The 17648-nt window shown below is 35.8% G+C and overlaps 1 protein-coding gene across 8 annotated transcripts in view; it reads left to right on the plus strand.

Moving 5' to 3' along the window:
• LOC101892464 (afadin) overlaps nucleotides 1-17648 on the plus strand; it is a 176688-nt gene that overhangs the window by 136429 nt on the left and 22611 nt on the right. For 7 of the 8 annotated variants that reach the window (XM_059118130.1, XM_005190640.4, XM_005190641.4 and 4 more), the window contains 2 exons: nucleotides 12855-13042; nucleotides 15067-15231. In XM_059118130.1, the coding sequence (XP_058974113.1) occupies nucleotides 12855-13042; nucleotides 15067-15231 (353 nt within the window). Of the gene's footprint in view, nucleotides 1-12744; nucleotides 12773-12854; nucleotides 13043-15066; nucleotides 15232-17648 lie in introns of those variants that run through there. The other variant, XM_059118132.1, reaches the window with a different exon arrangement.

Below are 17648 nucleotides of genomic sequence, written 5' to 3' on the forward strand. Positions count from 1 at the left end.
CTTCAGCTTCTGAAGACTTCAAAAAAGATTTTTGAAAGGTCTGCAGTTCAAGCTTTAAAAATCCCTTTATGGTAGTCTACGATACTCCTCAAAATTAGGCGATGGAATGTCCATGACAATACAATTGACTGCCCTCAACAAAAAAAAAATGCTTTAGAAAAGTATCTCAGTCCCTGAAGTATCTGAAAGTCCCTAAAATTAATCTTACAAAATTTCCCTAAAAATAGGTCTGATAGTCCTCAAAAAATAGTCTTAGGAAAGTCCACGATTGTATCCCTAGTAGCCCTTAAATATAGGTTTCGTAAAGTCCAGGATTATAACTTTGACAGTCCTCAAAAAATTGTTTCAGCTTCTGGAAGACCTCAAAGAAGAGTTTTAGAAAGGTCCGCAATTAAAGTTCAAATATCGCTTTATAATATAGAGGATTATAACTGAACCCAAAAATTGCTTCTGAATTTATAAGTTTATCAAAAAAGTTCACGATTCTCCCTCTGATATTCTCAAAAAAAAATGGTCTAGTAAAAGCCCACAGCTCTTTTTCCAATAGTCCCTGAATTTTTTTTTTTAAGTCACGATTATAACTCGATGGTCCTACAAAAACACATTCTTGAAAAACCATAAATTTTATCCAGTAGTTCTTAAAATTGTTCTCAAATATCCACGAATATGTATTTTTCCATCCTTCGATCCTTTCTTCAAAAAAAGATCTTAAAAAATCGAGAAAAATAGTCCCAAGGCAACAGAAAATGCTTCTTGAACCCAAACTTAAGGCCAAATTTCAGAAAATAGTTAAATATGACATGACACTTAACCAGTACGTAATGGGGGTCCTTAAGAATACTACCATGTGCTGCACAAGGTTCATGGTTTCTCCTGGTTTCTCTCAGTAATGTTCTCCTAACAGAAGTCACAAAATATAAATGACCCATAAATTTGCCAGCACACATGTGACTTTCACACACACACTAACTCATTCCTCCAGTAAATCCACTTGTGTATATTGTTGGCATTGTTTCTGTCTGTCCGTGCTACCTGTGCCAAGCATGACAAATGCTTTTTTTCGAATGAAACTTTTTTTGGGGGGACTTACTTACCTTACGCATAACATGAAAATTATCACCATTATCCACCCTGGCAAACTACTACAATATGAAACCAATACATAAACACCTCATACACAATTAATGTTATGGGAGGGGATATATGTACATAGTATAGCATTACAGCTTTTGATATTATAGTTGAGGGCAATAAAATAGCAGGACAAGTGATTTTTAGCTTCTTCTATATAGCAAGAATTTTAAGTGGAAATAAATCCGATATAACTTAATCGTCATCTACAGTAGAGAACAATACTTTAGCATAGTTTTTATATATTTGCATCCAGGCCTATTTATAAATTGAAGATAGGATTTGAAGTGCTTTTGCTTTATTACAGGAATATAAGGTTAGCATTCCTCCCTTTAAAAATTTGAGTGCTACTATTTTGCCCAGACGTGTATTTTTTATTCCTCATATCATGCTTTCCAGAAAGTTTATCATAATTTCACATTTTTCTTCCTCCCATATATTTTTTCTTCTTATCACTTTCTGTGGAAATCATACGTTTATATGCCTTTGTTTTACAAACCATAAAATCTTTGGAACAAACGCAAAATGTCTACCCCCGCACCCAACAAAATCTTTACCGGTTTTCCTTTTTATTCTCTTTCGCAGAGGTGTAGTTAATTGTGCCAGCATTTTCTTATCACTTCACTGAATTTCCCACTCTCAGCTATGCTATTATTTTTCTCCTCTTTCCCAATTCCCTGGAATACCCTTACGAGCAACAAAATAGAAAGAATTATTATCGATGTTCACAATTTGTTAAAAATAAACCGAATCGCCTTTTGGGACTAAAGTTTTAAGAGACTTTTATTTGTGTCCTTCAAATCTCTTCTCAAAGAAAAAAAAATAAATTTTTCACCAAGTTGTTCACTTTTTTTCTGCGTCTTGTGTGCAAAATGAAAACTTTTTCTACTCTACCGCCCCTCCCCCACATCGAGATAAGAAAAGTTCAAACAAGAAATTAACAACATATGCCAAAACAATTCAAAAAGTTTTACCTCATATCTTCTATAGCTTGAAAGTTAAAAGCTAATTTTAGGCGACAAATGTATGCAAGATTTGGAGAGGAGGTAGGCAATTTCTGATCGAAAAATCATAAATATTTTCGAAAAGTATGTCAATTGGTAATTTAGGAAATTGTTGTTTTGTTAATCATACATTTAGGGATAGTTAATATATTTTTGGTGCGACGTCGTGATCGAAAAATCAAAAATAGTTTTGAAAAGTAAAACAGTAATTTGGGAAATTGTTTCGTAAAGCATACATTTAGGGGCAGTAGGATAGTAAATACAGGTTCAGAAAAAAAACTGTAAAGATGTCAAACGCCATAAGTTTTACATTTATTTTTAAAGTTTATTGAATGAAAGCAAAAAATGTCGGAAATAGCATCCAATTTTAGAATAAGTTTAGATTTGTTCGAATTGGTCACCTTCGGAACGAATTATGGTCCTCAAACGGCCAATGAAACCGTCACACGCTGGCCGAATGTTGCTCTGCGGTATTTTAGCCTATTCCCGGCGAAGCACTTGCTTGAGGTGATCCACACTTTCGTATTTTTTAGTGCCAACCTTGCTTTCCAGAATACTCCAGTGAAGTGCGCTGGAAATGAAGCGAGGAACCTCATTTTGTAACCATACTTTGGCATTTATTCTGATGCCACAGTCGATTAATACGAACGGAGAGCGACCATCGGCTGTTATGGCGGTCCACACCATCACCATGGCCGGCGCTTGAGTTCTGGTGGCCAACCGAAGGGCACACTTTCAGCTGACCCCTTGTACAAGCAAAACACGATCATTTTGTTTGTTTACAAACTTTTGGACAACGAAGGTTTTCTCATCAGAGAAAACCAAATTCGGCAACGAGTGGCTTAGAAATGACAGCAGTCTGAAGTTGGTTCCAGTTTTTTCATCTCACCCTGTATATTTTTGGAGTGACGTCTCGCACAAATCTTTTTTAGAATGTATGTGGTGGCAGCAGACCATCTTCTGAACATTGTTTAGGTTCACCGAGCTACTATGAGAACCTATGAAACAAAATAAATGTTATTATTTGGAAAAATTGTCGGTCAAATTTAAAATGCAAACTTTTAGGCTCCTTTTTGTTTTAATTGCCCTATCAAAATCTTTCTAATGGTTTTCATGGGTAAATATACGCTGAATGTGGTTTCCAATGAATTTTTAACCCTTCCATCTTCCAAACCTTTCGTAAAATCCAATTTTCATCCAACAAGAAATTTGGGATGCAAAGCAAACAATAAATCATGTTCATTTTCGTCCTTCAAAAATTAATCAACTATATAAATTTATACTAAATATTAAAAGTTAAGTTCTTCAACTACCGGAGCTATCAAGAGCAACTAACACAAATTGCCAGAAAACAAGCTGCCAAAATACACTTAACCATAACTTTTCTCCGTAAAGAACTCATAGAGTGTTTAGGCGGCACTCACCCAATAGTGTGCGAGCTGTAGAGGAAACTATTTTATGGCTTCAAACAAAAAAAATCTTTCAAACTAAAATAAGTTTCTCATCAGTCAATGTTAGTCAAATTTTGAAGAAAGAAAAAAGTTAAAGAAAATATGAAAAAATCATTTACATTTTGACGACACCATCCATAGCACTGGAACTACTTCACTTGCTCTGGCAACAATTAAATTATACTATTATTAAAATTAATTCAACAGTCACACGGCGAACGGAAGTTTTTCTTTTTTTGGTGCAAATTTCCATGCTGCACATAAAAAGGTCAAATATGAATTATACAAGAGAATGGGGGAGAGTATAATGGAGATAATGATAAAAGGATATGCTGCAAAGTATGCTATTACTGAAATATAATGTAGCTCCTAAAAGTAGACAATGATATTTATTTTACGAGAAGTGGCTTAAAGTATGCTGTAATTTGTATTCATAAGTGTTTTGGATAATATAGCTTAAAATATTAGTTGTTACTGTTTTTATTTTTTTTTTATAAAAAAAACTTATATAAATTTTAACAAATTAAAATCACTGCAGTTCTATTCCATAATTTATTATAATCCATTTAAAATTTTCATTTCAAGAAACTTTCCCGAAATCAAATTAGAAATGTCGCCTGTCAATTTCTCAATACATTTATGACATTTCTTTGCAATAATCTTTCATTGTCTTTTTTTGTGCATACAATTCATCTGCCGAACCTCCATTAACCTAATAACTTAGTCTATCAATTCCCCTCTCTCTCCTCCCACCCCTCTCATTCATTTATTCCAGGGACATTTTTATTGTTGACACTAAACCCCATCGTGGTTATGACCGTTTTCGGTTTGGTTTCATCATAGGCATTGTCATTGTCATCATCGTCATCATTATTGTCATTATAATAAAAAATAATTCAATTTCATGGCTTTTATGATCAACGTTTACCATCGTTTATTGGCGTCCATTCTGTCAGTTGTTGTCACTAAACGCTTGAATGATTGATTTCTTCACAAACACAGGCCACAGACAGTGCGGCCGGCCATTAATGCCGTCGCCATCAACATGACCATCATTGTCATCATCCCCGATGGAATTTCATGGAATAGTTGTTGGGTTTAACACTTTGGCCAGAGTAGAACAATTCGTTAGTCAGTTAAATGCGGAAAATGAAGTAAGAAAGTGAAATTTTCCACTGGGAAAACATGACGCCTAAAAGTATGCCACACATTCATGGCAGCTTGGAACTTGAACGTAAATATCATGGAATTTTCTTTGCAATATTTTTTTGGACTTTTTATGCCCTTAGCCATATGGCAAGAGAGGGTATATATCATTTGATAAGGCCAAAACGTGTCTCATCGAAATAACGGTTTTAAACCCCAGGTATCTTTGGACCAAATTCGTTTCAAGATGTTTAGAGTCCCATACGTCTGTCTGTCTATGTGGCTGCTGCCCATGATAACTCTCGAAGAGAATATCCGATCTGATTCGAACTTAGTACATCGTAATATTATTGTCAAACTAAGATGGAGTTCGGATATGGGTAATATCGACGCTCTCCTTCTGGTACCTCCCACACAAAACGTCAACATTTTCAAAGAAAATAATTTACTGCACACAAAGAGAAAGGATAATCCGATTTTCCTCCAACTTTGCGAATTGTAATACTTTAATCAGTACTAGGTCAGGTGCGAAAATGGACCAAATCTGTCCACTCCATCAAGTACCTCCCCCACAAAGGCTTAAAATTTTGAATAATTATAACTCTTACAAAATGTGATGAGAGAGTCCGATTGTCTTCAAAATACAAACATCACAATATTTTTATTAGTCCAAGATCTGGTGTGAAGATGGAATATATCGGTCCACTCCTTCTGGTACCTCCCTCACAAAGGGCCAAAATTTTGAATATCCATGAAACTCGAGAAAACGCGAAATGAGCATCCGATTCTTTCGAAATTTCATACATCCCAAATCTTCTACTTAGGCAAGATCTGGTGTGAAGGTGGTGGATATTTGACCCCTCCTTCTGAAACCTCCCCCACAAAGGGTCAAAATTTTGAATATCCACGAAACTCGAAAAAAACGCGAAATGAGCATCCGATTCTTTTGAAATGTCATACGTCCCGAAACTTCTACTTAGGCAAGATGTGGTGTGAAGATGGTGGATAACGGGCCACTCCTTCTGGTACCTCCCCCACAAAGGGTCAAAATTTTGAATAATTATAAGGTTTATACAATTTTAACTAAGACTCCTAACTATTTTAAAATTTTGCATATTTTAATATTTCCACTAACACAGGGAATAACGGATTGAATGGACCACTTATTCTAGTACCTCTCCCACAAAGGGTCAAAATTTGGAATAGCCATTAAACACATAAAACGCGAAATGAACATCCGATTACTTTCAAACTCGGCACTTCCCAATACTTCTATCAACACAAGATGTGTTGTGAAAATGTACCAATATCGGACCACTCCTTCTATTACCTCCCCCACAACGGTTCAACATTTTAAATAATCTAAAAACGCGAACTTTTCGAAATAGTATCAAATATTCAATTTAAAGTGAAGCAAGTAGTCAATATAAAATTCAAATCTGATACGTTTTAATATTTTTATCAGACTTATGTCAGATACGAAATGGAAAATATTGGCCCACTCCTTCGGAACTTCTCCTATGGTCCACAGTTTGAATAATTATAACTCAAGTCAAAATATATTTAAATAATCCAACCTTGGCTGAGGGTATGCAGTTCTAGGCAATAACGACTGATTTAATTTAACTAGTTTTCTTTTAATTTCGCCAATTTTTTGATTTATTTTATTATTATTTTTATTATTAAGAAAGTCTACTTGCAAAAAATTATCACACACTGATTTTAAAAGAAGATTGATATATTTTTCTAAAAAAGGACAATACCCTTTCATTCAAACACTAGAATTTCCTTTTTTCCTATTGCAGGGGCTCAGTTCATGTTGAAAATATGAAATAAACGGTTTTATCCAGGAGTCAAACTGAATTCCCCGCCCCTAAAACTATACCTCAAATTATTTGCTAATTTTGTCAATACTCAATATTTCATTATTTTGCGGTTGACACAATTTCCTTTTATATGAAAACCAACCAACCACTTCATTGTGTCCTGCCTCCATTCTTCGTATCGTAATTGTGTTTCGTCCCGCTCAGTCTATGTGAAAGTTATAACAACAATAATTTTCATCATTGTTTTCCCATTTATTTGACATTTCGATTGTCTCCAGGCTAAGCAGCTGAGATGGCATTTTTATTTCATTATCATCATCATCGTCGTCGTCGTCATCATTCGGTTACGACCTATATTCTGTTCATCTATTGAGAAATCAATTAAAAGTGTTCCAAGACAATAACACGGTGGGGTTGTGTGTCATGGTGGTAGTTGGGAAATGAATGCACTATACAATCGGGTCTGGTCACAATGAACAGTCAGTCTGTCGATGGTGCTGCATCCTGTCATTGTGAGAGCAGATTTCGCAGGCAGAAATGCAAAATGGCCTAAATACGAAAACAGACAAATTTATTTTTATTTTAATTTGGCTTTATTTAATAATTGTTGTTTTTATAAAAACGACGTTTACTTATCAGTGGAGAAAGACGGTATTGTTTATCAGGGGGTAAGGCAGGGAATACCATGGTTTTGGAAAAATCCACCAATCCTCATTAGTAAGAATATATGTTAGTTCCCTTTGCAATTTATCCAATCCTTACTCCATCTGTCACATGAGTGACAAATCTACTCGGTTCAGATATTGCATTTTTCCAGGAGCAGCTCCGTTAAAATGCCAACTAGTCTACTGCTATTGGGGATTTTATTTCGTTTTCCAATTCACATGTGTAATTGTGTATGTGTGTGTGTTGTCATGGGTTCGGATTCATTTTCTCTTCTTTCGAATATTGCCATCGACATCAGTCACATTGCTGGTATTGCGTGTGTGTGTGTGCGAAATTGAAATGTAATCAGACATGACATTGAATAAAAAAATATTTTCTCATATAATTTGTAATTCTGTGATTTGATTTGATATAATTGTTGGAAAATAGAAGAAATTAATTGATTAAGAAAACACAAATTGAAACGAATTAAAGTGTGGAAAATAGGAATATTGAAAATAGCTTTAAAGAATCTCTAATGGTCTATAATTATAAGGCTTTCATAAATGCCCTTAAAATGTAAAGGGCCAGAATTATATCCCATAAAGGCTTTATTTTTATACCCTCCACCACACCTCGAAATATACATTTTAGACCCCTCGAAGTATATATTCATGATCAGCATAATATTCTATATCCACGTAACGATGTCCGTCCGTCTATCTGTCTGTCCGTCTGTGGAAATCACTCTAGCTTCCGAACGAAATGAAGTTGGTTGACACAATTTTACTCAAATGTGTATTATGTCTGCAGGACTTTTGGTATTGAAAATGTGTCATGTAGGTCCACGTCTTCCTATAGCCCCCATATAACGGTACCTCCCGATATGCAGTATTTTGATGATTTTAGCGACATTATTTACCGGAATTGTTTCAAAATTAATATTTGAAGTTCGTAATGGATACTACAGCTAAAGACAAAAAATCGGCCATGTAAGTCCACATCTTCGTATAGCCCCCATATAACGGTACCCCGCGATATTCGGTATTTTTATGATTTCAGCGACATTATTTACCGGAATTGTTTCAAATTTGGTATTTGAAGTTCGTAATGAATAATACAGCCTGTGGCAGAAAATTGTCTATGCAGGTTCACGTCTTCGTAAAGCCCCCATATAACGGTACCCCCCGATATTCGGTATTTTGATGATTTTAGCAACATTATGTACCGGAATTATTTTAAATTTTGTATTTGAAGTTTATAATGGTTACTGCAGCCAATGCCAGAAAATTGTCTGTGCAGGTCCACGTTTTATAACCCCCATGGTACCTCCCTATATTCGGTATTTTGATGATTTTAGCTACATTATAAACAGATTTTTTCAAGTTTCGCATTTGAATATTGTAATAGCTCATGATAATAGTTGCATATGCAGGTCCACGTCGTATAGACCCTAATATACGGCGACATTTTTAATTATTATTTTAAATATAAATAATTATTTTTAAGATTTTCAACGGATTTTATTTATTTATTTATTTATTTTATTTTTTTTTTTTTTGAAAATTGCCAAATTTGTACCAAATGATGGAGGGTAGAAATTGACATTTGTTGGTCATAATGGCTTCTAGCTCCGGTGGCGAAACATTCCATATATAGGTCCACGATTTGGTATAGCGCCCATATAGCGGTATCTCCCGATATTTGGTGTTTTGATGGTTTTTGCCACATTTTTCCATTAATATGTCTAGAAATTGGTATTTGAGGATCATAATGGGTTCTAATGTTTCCTTTACCCTAAGGGTATTAAAAGTTCAGCCCTGCCGAACTTAACGTTTTCTTACTTATTTTCTTTAAATTACCTTTATTTTTTTTTTTCTTTTCTTTAAAAAATTGGAATGAATTAAATCATTTAAAATTGGAACATTGAAAAAAACCTTGAAGAATTTCTAATGGCATATAATAATAAAGCTTTCGTAGATCTCCTTAAAGTATATCCTTAAAGAATTATACCCCATAAACTATGCTTTCTTTTTTATTTTAATTTTCTTTATTTTTTTCTTTTCTTTAAAATGTAATACTTCGCCTTCAACTGCACTAGTTATTTTACTTTCTCTTAAAGAGCTTTTATTCAACCTTTTTACATTCTGTAACAGTTTCCAAACTAATCAAGGAATTGAATGTATGTGTGTGTGTGTATTTTACTTCCACTCCAAATATTCTACATCACAAAGTTTACGCTTTGTTGAACTTTATACTTTTTTTACGACATTGGTGTGACGTTATTTGGTCACATACGTTTCGTTTTTTGTTTTCCCTTCATGTGAAGGGAAAACCAAATAAAAATTTCGTTATTTCATTTACATACCCACAATTGTTTACTTTTTGTGTTATGTGTACATGTGTGTGTGTGTGCTTTCACAAAATTTTTCTACGTTTTATGTTTGTATTATTTATAGGATTTTTTCCTGTCGTTATTTTGTTATAAAAATTCCACTGAACTGACCATGCACACACAGAGAGAGAGAGAGCGAGAGAGAGGTGAATATTTGATCTGACACTGGGATGGAGAAAATAGAGAATTGGAATTGGAAAGGAATTAAAAAATAAAAGTTTCATAAATTAATTTTAAGGAGTCCAGAGTAGCACTCTTCCATGAAGTATATGCTTCGATAGACTTTGACTCGCAGCAAATCTCTTTAGACGCTTAACATAAACTTCCTGTGAGCTCACTCCTAATTCCTTAATAGACGGCTTAACAGTGGTCTATACAGACGCCTTAACAGTCGCCGATACAGAAGCCTTTACAGGCGCCTCAATATACGTATTTACACACACTTTAACAGCTGTCTTTACAGTCGTCTTTACAGTCGCATTTACATTCCATACAGGGCAAGATGAAAAAACTGCAACCAACTTCAGACTGCTCTCATTTCTAAGCCTCTCGTCCAACAGTGACAGAACATTATCGTGATACTGGTAGCGTAGCCCGACGTCAAGAAAGTGGACGGAAGAAAACAGCAACATCATCTGAAATGGTTCGAAAAGTAAAGATCGAAACCCGCGTCGCAGTGGTCGAAAAATGTTTCGTGAACTGAACATATCGCAATATTCCATTCGGCAAATATTGAAAAATGACCTCGAGGTAAAGCCATTGAAATTCCAAAAAGTGCAAGAACTTACACCGCTTGGCCGAAAGTGTTGAAATGCCGAAATTTGGTTTTCTCCGATGAGAAAACATTCGTTGTCCGGCAGTTTGTAAACAAACAAAATGATCGTGTTTACTTGCCAAAGAGGTCAGCTGAAAATGTGTACCTTCAGTTTGCCCCCAAAACTCAAGCACTGGCCATGGTTATGGTGTGGGCCGCCATAACAGCCGATGGTCGCTCTCCGCTCGTATTAATCGACCGTGGCATCAGAATAAATGCCGAATATCATCGCGAAAATATTCTGGAGGGTGTATTAAAGCCTTGAACACGCAAACATTTTGGCCGCAGACCTTGGATACTCCAACAGGACTCAGCATTATCGCACTCAGCACTGGCCACCCAAGAATGGTTACAAAATGAGGTTCCTCCCTTCATTTCCAGCGCACAATGGCCACCAAAATCTTCGGATACCAATCCGTTGGACTATTGTGTCTGGAGTATTTTGGAAAGGAAGGTTGGCACTAAAAAATATCAAAGGGTCTATCACCTCAAGCAAGCGCATCGCGGAGAATGGGCCAAAGCAATATTCGGGCAGCGTGTTACGGTTTCATTGGCAATTTGAAGGCCATAATTCATACCAAAGATGACCAATTCGAACAAATCTAAACTTATTCTAAAATTTGATGCTATTTCCGACATTTTTTGCTTTCATTCAATAAAATTTAAAAAAATGTAAAAATGATGAAGTTTGACTTTGTTGCAGTTTTTTTATCTCACCCTGTATATATAGTCTTTGCCAATAGTCTAAATACAATGCTGTGGTGTAAACTCCTAACCAATGGTCTTCTGTGGTCCACTCCCAATAAAATTCATATTTTAATTTTTTTTCTTCGCTCCACCCCAATATACTTTTGAAATATTTCTGTTTTTGTGGCGTTAGCAAATAAATCTGTATTTAATACTAGTATATTATGGGCAATTTAAATCCATAACATTCCGACCTAACGCCTCTTATTTTTTTTATTGTAGTTCTAAAAGCCATTATTGTTGAGAGAGATGTTGTCGAATGGGTTTTTGTGTTTCAATGGATTTTTGCCGAGATTAGTACGGATTTAGGTTTTTTTATTGTTTAGTTAGTATGTGTGTGAGCGCGTTCAGATTTAACTGCATTTTTATTTTTATTTCAGTCCAGTAGAACATAACCTTCAATAAAAATAAAACTTAAAATTGATGATGCGACACATTACCATTGTTTTATGGATGACATTGGAATGAATTGAAGAGGCAGCCGGGAGGGGATTGACAGACAAGGCTGAAGGTTTTTATTTACATACAAACTTTGGTAAGGGTGTTTGTATAGAGGGTAGTCAAGGGTCTTTGTAGGTGCTTATTGGCGGTATATTTTGGGGGACTATAAAAGCAGTTTTAAGAGCGTTGTAGAAGAACTTTTGCTGGAGGACAAAAATGGTTTTAAAAGTGTCTTTAGGCGGTTGTAAACCCTAATTCTTAAATAAATGTTAAGAGCAAAAGAAAATCATTTGGGGGTTATTTAGAAGACAGCCATAAGAAAGTCATTTATAAACTCTGTTCTGAAGTTATATAGACGTCTATTAATAATATCTTTCAGAGCACTGTTAGATGAATTTGGGCGACTTTTAAGTTGTATTTTAGATAAATATTAAGAAGCATTTACTGAGTACTATTTGGACTCTTTTATTGAAAAAAAAAACAATGAATTTTCTGATATTTTGGAGGAAGATTTTGAAACCGGTAAGGAGTATTGTATGGCGATTGGTAAGGTATACAGGGTACTGCTTTAAGAGGCCTTTTTATAATTTTTAATTAAAGATTAGCCGAGCTAGTTTCATGGATACAAATTATAATATTACAAATGGCTACCCCATATCAACATTCAGCCCCTAAATGTACTCGTATGACTCCCGCTCTTCACCAGCCTAATTTGAACAGCACCTACTTACCCTCTAGAGATTATCATTCACGGCTGTCTTCTCCAACTTATCCCCAAAACATTTCAATTGGATGTGATTCAATTTTTTTCCACTTCCACTTTTGTTTTTTGTACAAAATTCCCATTAAAATAAGCTAAACTTCTGAAGATATTTTTGATGCTTGTCAATTGTTGTTGTTGTAGTTGCTGCTGCTGTTATTTTGCCAGTTATTGTTGTTCTTTTTGTTTTTTTTTTTTTTTTTTTTGCATTGTGTGTTCATTCGATAGATTTTTTTCTCCCCAAAGACAAAAAATGCACTTAGAATTATTAGTCGAATGGAAAAGCTCAATTTGTAAAGACTTCTCGGTTTTCGGTTTCGTGCCAGCAGTGAGATTACGCACAACGGGAGAATTGAAGATTTCTTGAAATTTTGCAATGCCCCAAAATTAATTGAAAACATGAATTTGACACGTAATTGAATTGAATTTGGAAATTAGTTTTGAAAAGTGTTTTTCATTAATTTTCGTTTTTTTTTTTTTATTTTTCCTTCCAGGTTCCATAATGTTCCATGTAAGAAGACGTCCGGCAGATTCCCAGCCACGAAGACGTAAGAAGAAACCCTTGGGTGCTGCCAATGGCGCCAATAATATATCGCAAGATCGTGAGGGACCAATGCTTGTGGAAGTTACCCACAGCGGAGATGGAGGTCGACGTATTAAGCTGGGAAGTGATCCCATTGAGGTAAGTACGAAAAAGCTTAAAGTGAACTTGTAGGGCAATAAGAAGAGAAATAATACAGGTCACATGAAAGGAAGTTGCAAACGACTGTTACGACATTTTTCTACTGTTAAGAAGATAACTGTTAAGTTTGGATGTTAAGGCGACTTTATAAGTTGCTGCTAAGGCGCCAGAGCAAATGACTGTTAAGGAGCCTGTACTGATGTTAAGACACTAGTATAGACGAATTCTAAAGTGGACTTGTAGGACAATAAGAAGAGAATTAATACAGGTCACATGAAAGGAAGTTGCATACGACTGTTACATTTTTCTACTGTTAAGGAGGCAATTGTTATGTATGGATGTTAAGGCGACTTTATAAGCTGCTGCTAAGGCGCCAGAGCAAATGACTGTTAAGGAGCCTGTACTAATGTTAAGGTACTAGTATGGACGATTTCAAAAAATATTCCTAGACGACCGTTACAGTATCTTCCTAGTTCTCGGTACAGACTATTGGCGTCTGTTAGGCTTCTATTTAGGTGCCTGATGAGTGTTAAAGTCGTCTATATAGACGACCTATACTTCAATGTATAGACGACTGTTGAGGGTCTGTTAGGCGGCTGTTAGGCGGCTGTTAAGGGTCTGTCAGACGCCATTACAGTATTTCTCTAGACGACCTTTACGGTATTTGTATGGACATCCTTTTGTATAGGCAACTGTTAAGACGACTGTAAAATAGTCTGTTAGCAGACTAAAAAGGGTCTGTTAGGCGACTGTTATGGCGTCTCTACAGACGACCTTTACGCTATTTGAATAGACAACTGTTAAGGTCTCTGTTTGGCGACTGTTAAGGCGTCTGTACGATCTTTACAGCATTTGTATAGACGACTGTTAAGGCGTCTGTTATGCGGCTACTAAGGCATATGTTAGGCGACTGTTAAGGGTCTGCAAGCCGACTTTTAAGACGCTGTATAAACGACCTTTATGGCATTGTATAGAGGAATGTTAAAAAATCTGCTGGGCGACTGTAAACGGTCTGTTTACAAGTTTTTAAGGTTTTTGCTAGACGAGTGTTGAGACATCTGTTAGGCGACTGTTAAGGGTCTGTAAGGCGAATTTTAAAGCGTCTCTATAGACAAAATTTACGGCAGTTGTATAGACAATTGTTAAGAGTTTGTTAGGCGACCTTTAAGACATTTGTATAGACGACTGGTAAGGTATCTAAACGACTGTTAAGGCATCTAGACGTCTGTTAAAGCATCAGTTAAGGGTATGTAAGGCGACTTTTAAGACGCTGCCATACGTATCTATACAGAACTGTTAAGTTGTCTGTATAAACGACCTTTATGGTATTGTATAGAGAAATGTTAGGGCATTTGCAGGGTGACTGTAAATGGTTTGTCAGGCAACTTTTAAAATTTCTGTCAGACTACTGTTAAGGCATCTGTTAGGCGACTGTTATGGGTCTTTAAGGCGACTATTAACGCGTCTCTATAGACGACCTTTACGGCAATTGTATAGACAACTGTTAAAAAGTTGTTAGGCGACCGTTAATCATCTGTTGGGCGTCTGTTAAGGATCTGTTTGGCGACTATACTGGTGTATCTTTAGACGATGATTACAGCATTTGTAAAGACACCTGCTAAGAATATATTAGGCGACGGTTAAGGAGTCTGCATTGATGACCTTTAAGGTATTTGTATAGACGAATGTTAAGGCATATGTTCAGAGACTGTTAAGAGTCTGTTAGGAACTTTTAAGGTGTCTGTAAAAGCATTTGTTGAACGTATGTCAGGCGTCTGTTTAGACGACTGTTAAGGCATCTGAATAGACGACTGTTAAGGTGTCTGTAGAGAAAACTTTAAGTGTATGTATAGACGACCGTTACAAATTCCGTAAATGCCACTGTTATCTTATCGAATAGAGGATTTCAATGAATTTTTAAATTTTGTTAATTATGTATATTTTACGATTTTCTGACGACTTCTTCTAGTTGAAATCAAATTTTAATTATTTTTCTTTTTCTTGTCTTTCTCCTTTTCCTACAGGTCGGTTCAGCCAATACAAATTGCCTGCAGCTATTCGGCCCCTCAATTCAGGCACGTCACTGTCTCATATCATTGGTGGAGGGAGTCTGTACTGTAACACCACTACACGCCGATGCTTTGACATTTGTGAATGGACATCACATATCACAGCCGACAATATTACATGTGAGTAAATATCAACAGTCACTCGAAACGAAAAATCTCACCTCTTAAAAATTCCCTTATGTGTTTGTTTGTTGTGTCGAGAAAAAGTAAAGTGAATTATGGATATTATCTGGGTGGGAGCATGCTTAATGGTTGGGGCGGACGGGTGTCATCAGCCAGAGTGTGAATGACATCGGCAAGAGAACGGGATTAAGTGATAAGTGAAAAGCTGTGATACTACTGCATACCTGTGAAATTTCTGTGGTGTGTTATGTGGTTTTGGGAAAATCCTCGCCATGTGCGGATGAGGGTGCTGGTGTGTCTCTGTGTGTGTTGCTATGCATGCGTGAGTGCTGCGTGTGAACATTAATTTTATATAAACGTTAAAAGCTTTACATCATTTGACAAATATTGCATAAACTTTGGCACTTTCACAACGTAAGAGCTATAAAACGAGCATAAAGTGTGTGTTGGAAGAGAGGGGACCAAATGTGTATATTTATTTAATTTAGCAACTGAGATTTAAGTAAATTTATATTGGGAATTCATGGTGGAGAAGCAAGTACCAAGGATGTCAAAGGACAAACAAATATTCCTTTCCTAAATGGAACACACACAGACAATTCATGTGTGATGCATACTTTTAGGCTTTGATGAGTACTTTTCCTGAATTCATGGAAATTCTGTTATTCAAATATGTCACTTGAACTTTTTGGTATTTTTCCGTAATTAATTCAAATTATCTTTTTTCCTTCCGCCGAAAATGGATGTGTGATCACGCATTGTTTGAAACGATTTTAGTGTAGGATGTTTAATTGTACTGACATTTAAGTGTTATGTGGCACGCAAAGTTTTAGTACTCCTGTCCACGTCCAAGTTCATGGACATTAACAAATAGTAGTACATTAATGTGTAACAATTTGTATTATTTTCTCCGGGGGTATGATTTAAGTGGAAATGATGGGAAAACACGCATGAATGGTTCCAATTAATTAGATATTTTTGGAGGGGAAACCTCTTTCTGAAAGCGCAAGATCCTCGGATAGCATATTTAAACGTTTGTGGTTTTTGGTCATCGGCAGATAGGAGACTACTCAAATGACCCTTAATACAAATAATACTGCTGAAGTGGATTTCTGCTGATAAAATATAATTCAAGTGGTTTACTCTAAATAACTGACGATTTAAGGGGCCACAGGAGTGGTCTACTACTAAAGAAAGTGGTCTATTATTAGAGGGAGTGGTCTTCTATTTATAGCTGACCAATTGGGTAGTCTTCTAGCTATTTAAGGCCACTTAATTTGTCTTTTTTATAAAAATGTACTAAAATGATCTTCAATATATTGAAGAATACTTGAGCGGCCTTATACGAGATGCTACCGATTTATCTTCCATACACAGGATACCAGTTATTCCTCATTCAAGTGGCTTTCTATACATATAATCTAACGCGTAACCAAGAGGGTCTTTGTAGTCTTTTTTCAAATATGGCTATAAAAAATATGGCCAAAACCCTCGCAATAGCTATTAACAGGGAATTTCCTTTTATAAAGGCTGTGTCAAAACGTGAACCCGTATTGATCTTGTTTTGCTAGTAGATCCTCTTCATAGAAAAAGCTCAAAATGTCAACATTTGGCGAAGTTAAATGGAGAACATGACTAAAACAAAAAAACTGAAATAGGGGTATTATACCCTTGTATAGGTACTATACCTAAAAGTGGAACGTTCAAAATTTTGACCCTTTTTGGGGGAGGTACCAGAAGGGATAGATCATCTTCACATCAGACCTTGGGTTAATAAAAATATTGTGATGTGTGTAATTTGAAGAGAACCGGATGTTTATTTCGGATTTTATGATCGTTTTGTTTATTCAAAACTTTGACACTGTGGGGAAGGTACCAGAAGGAATGGTCCGATCTCTACCATCTTTATGACAGATCTTGTGTTGATGGAAATATTGAGATGTACCAAGTGTGAATGGAATCGGATGTGACGGAGGTACGAGAACCTAACAGAACTTCGAACCTAACCCACACTGATTCAAATATTAGGATTTCCAAAGTTGGACTAAATCGGATTATCCTTTCTCTCTGTGCAGTAAATTATTTTCTTTGAAAATGTTGACATTTTGTGGGGGGAGGTACCAGAAAGAGTGGGCCGATATTGCATATCTCCGAACTCGATGTAAGTTTGACAAGAATATTACGATGTAGCAAGTCTGGAGCCTTCGGAATCAGGTTTTGTTTACAGATCCAACAGAATCTTTTCAATACTTTTTTGATTCTGTAAAGTTATTTTTTATAAACCCCAAATAAACTATAAACCACAATCATCTATTTTCCAATTCAGCAAAAAGGTGTGCTGTGCTTGTTCGTTCTCCCACGCTATATAAGTACAATATGCGGAATTCATTTATCCCCAATACGTGTTGTTGTCA

This window comes from Musca domestica, unplaced genomic scaffold, assembly GCF_030504385.1.
Source record: "Musca domestica strain aabys unplaced genomic scaffold, Musca_domestica.polishedcontigs.V.1.1 12, whole genome shotgun sequence".
Classification (NCBI taxonomy): domain Eukaryota; kingdom Metazoa; phylum Arthropoda; class Insecta; order Diptera; family Muscidae; genus Musca; species Musca domestica.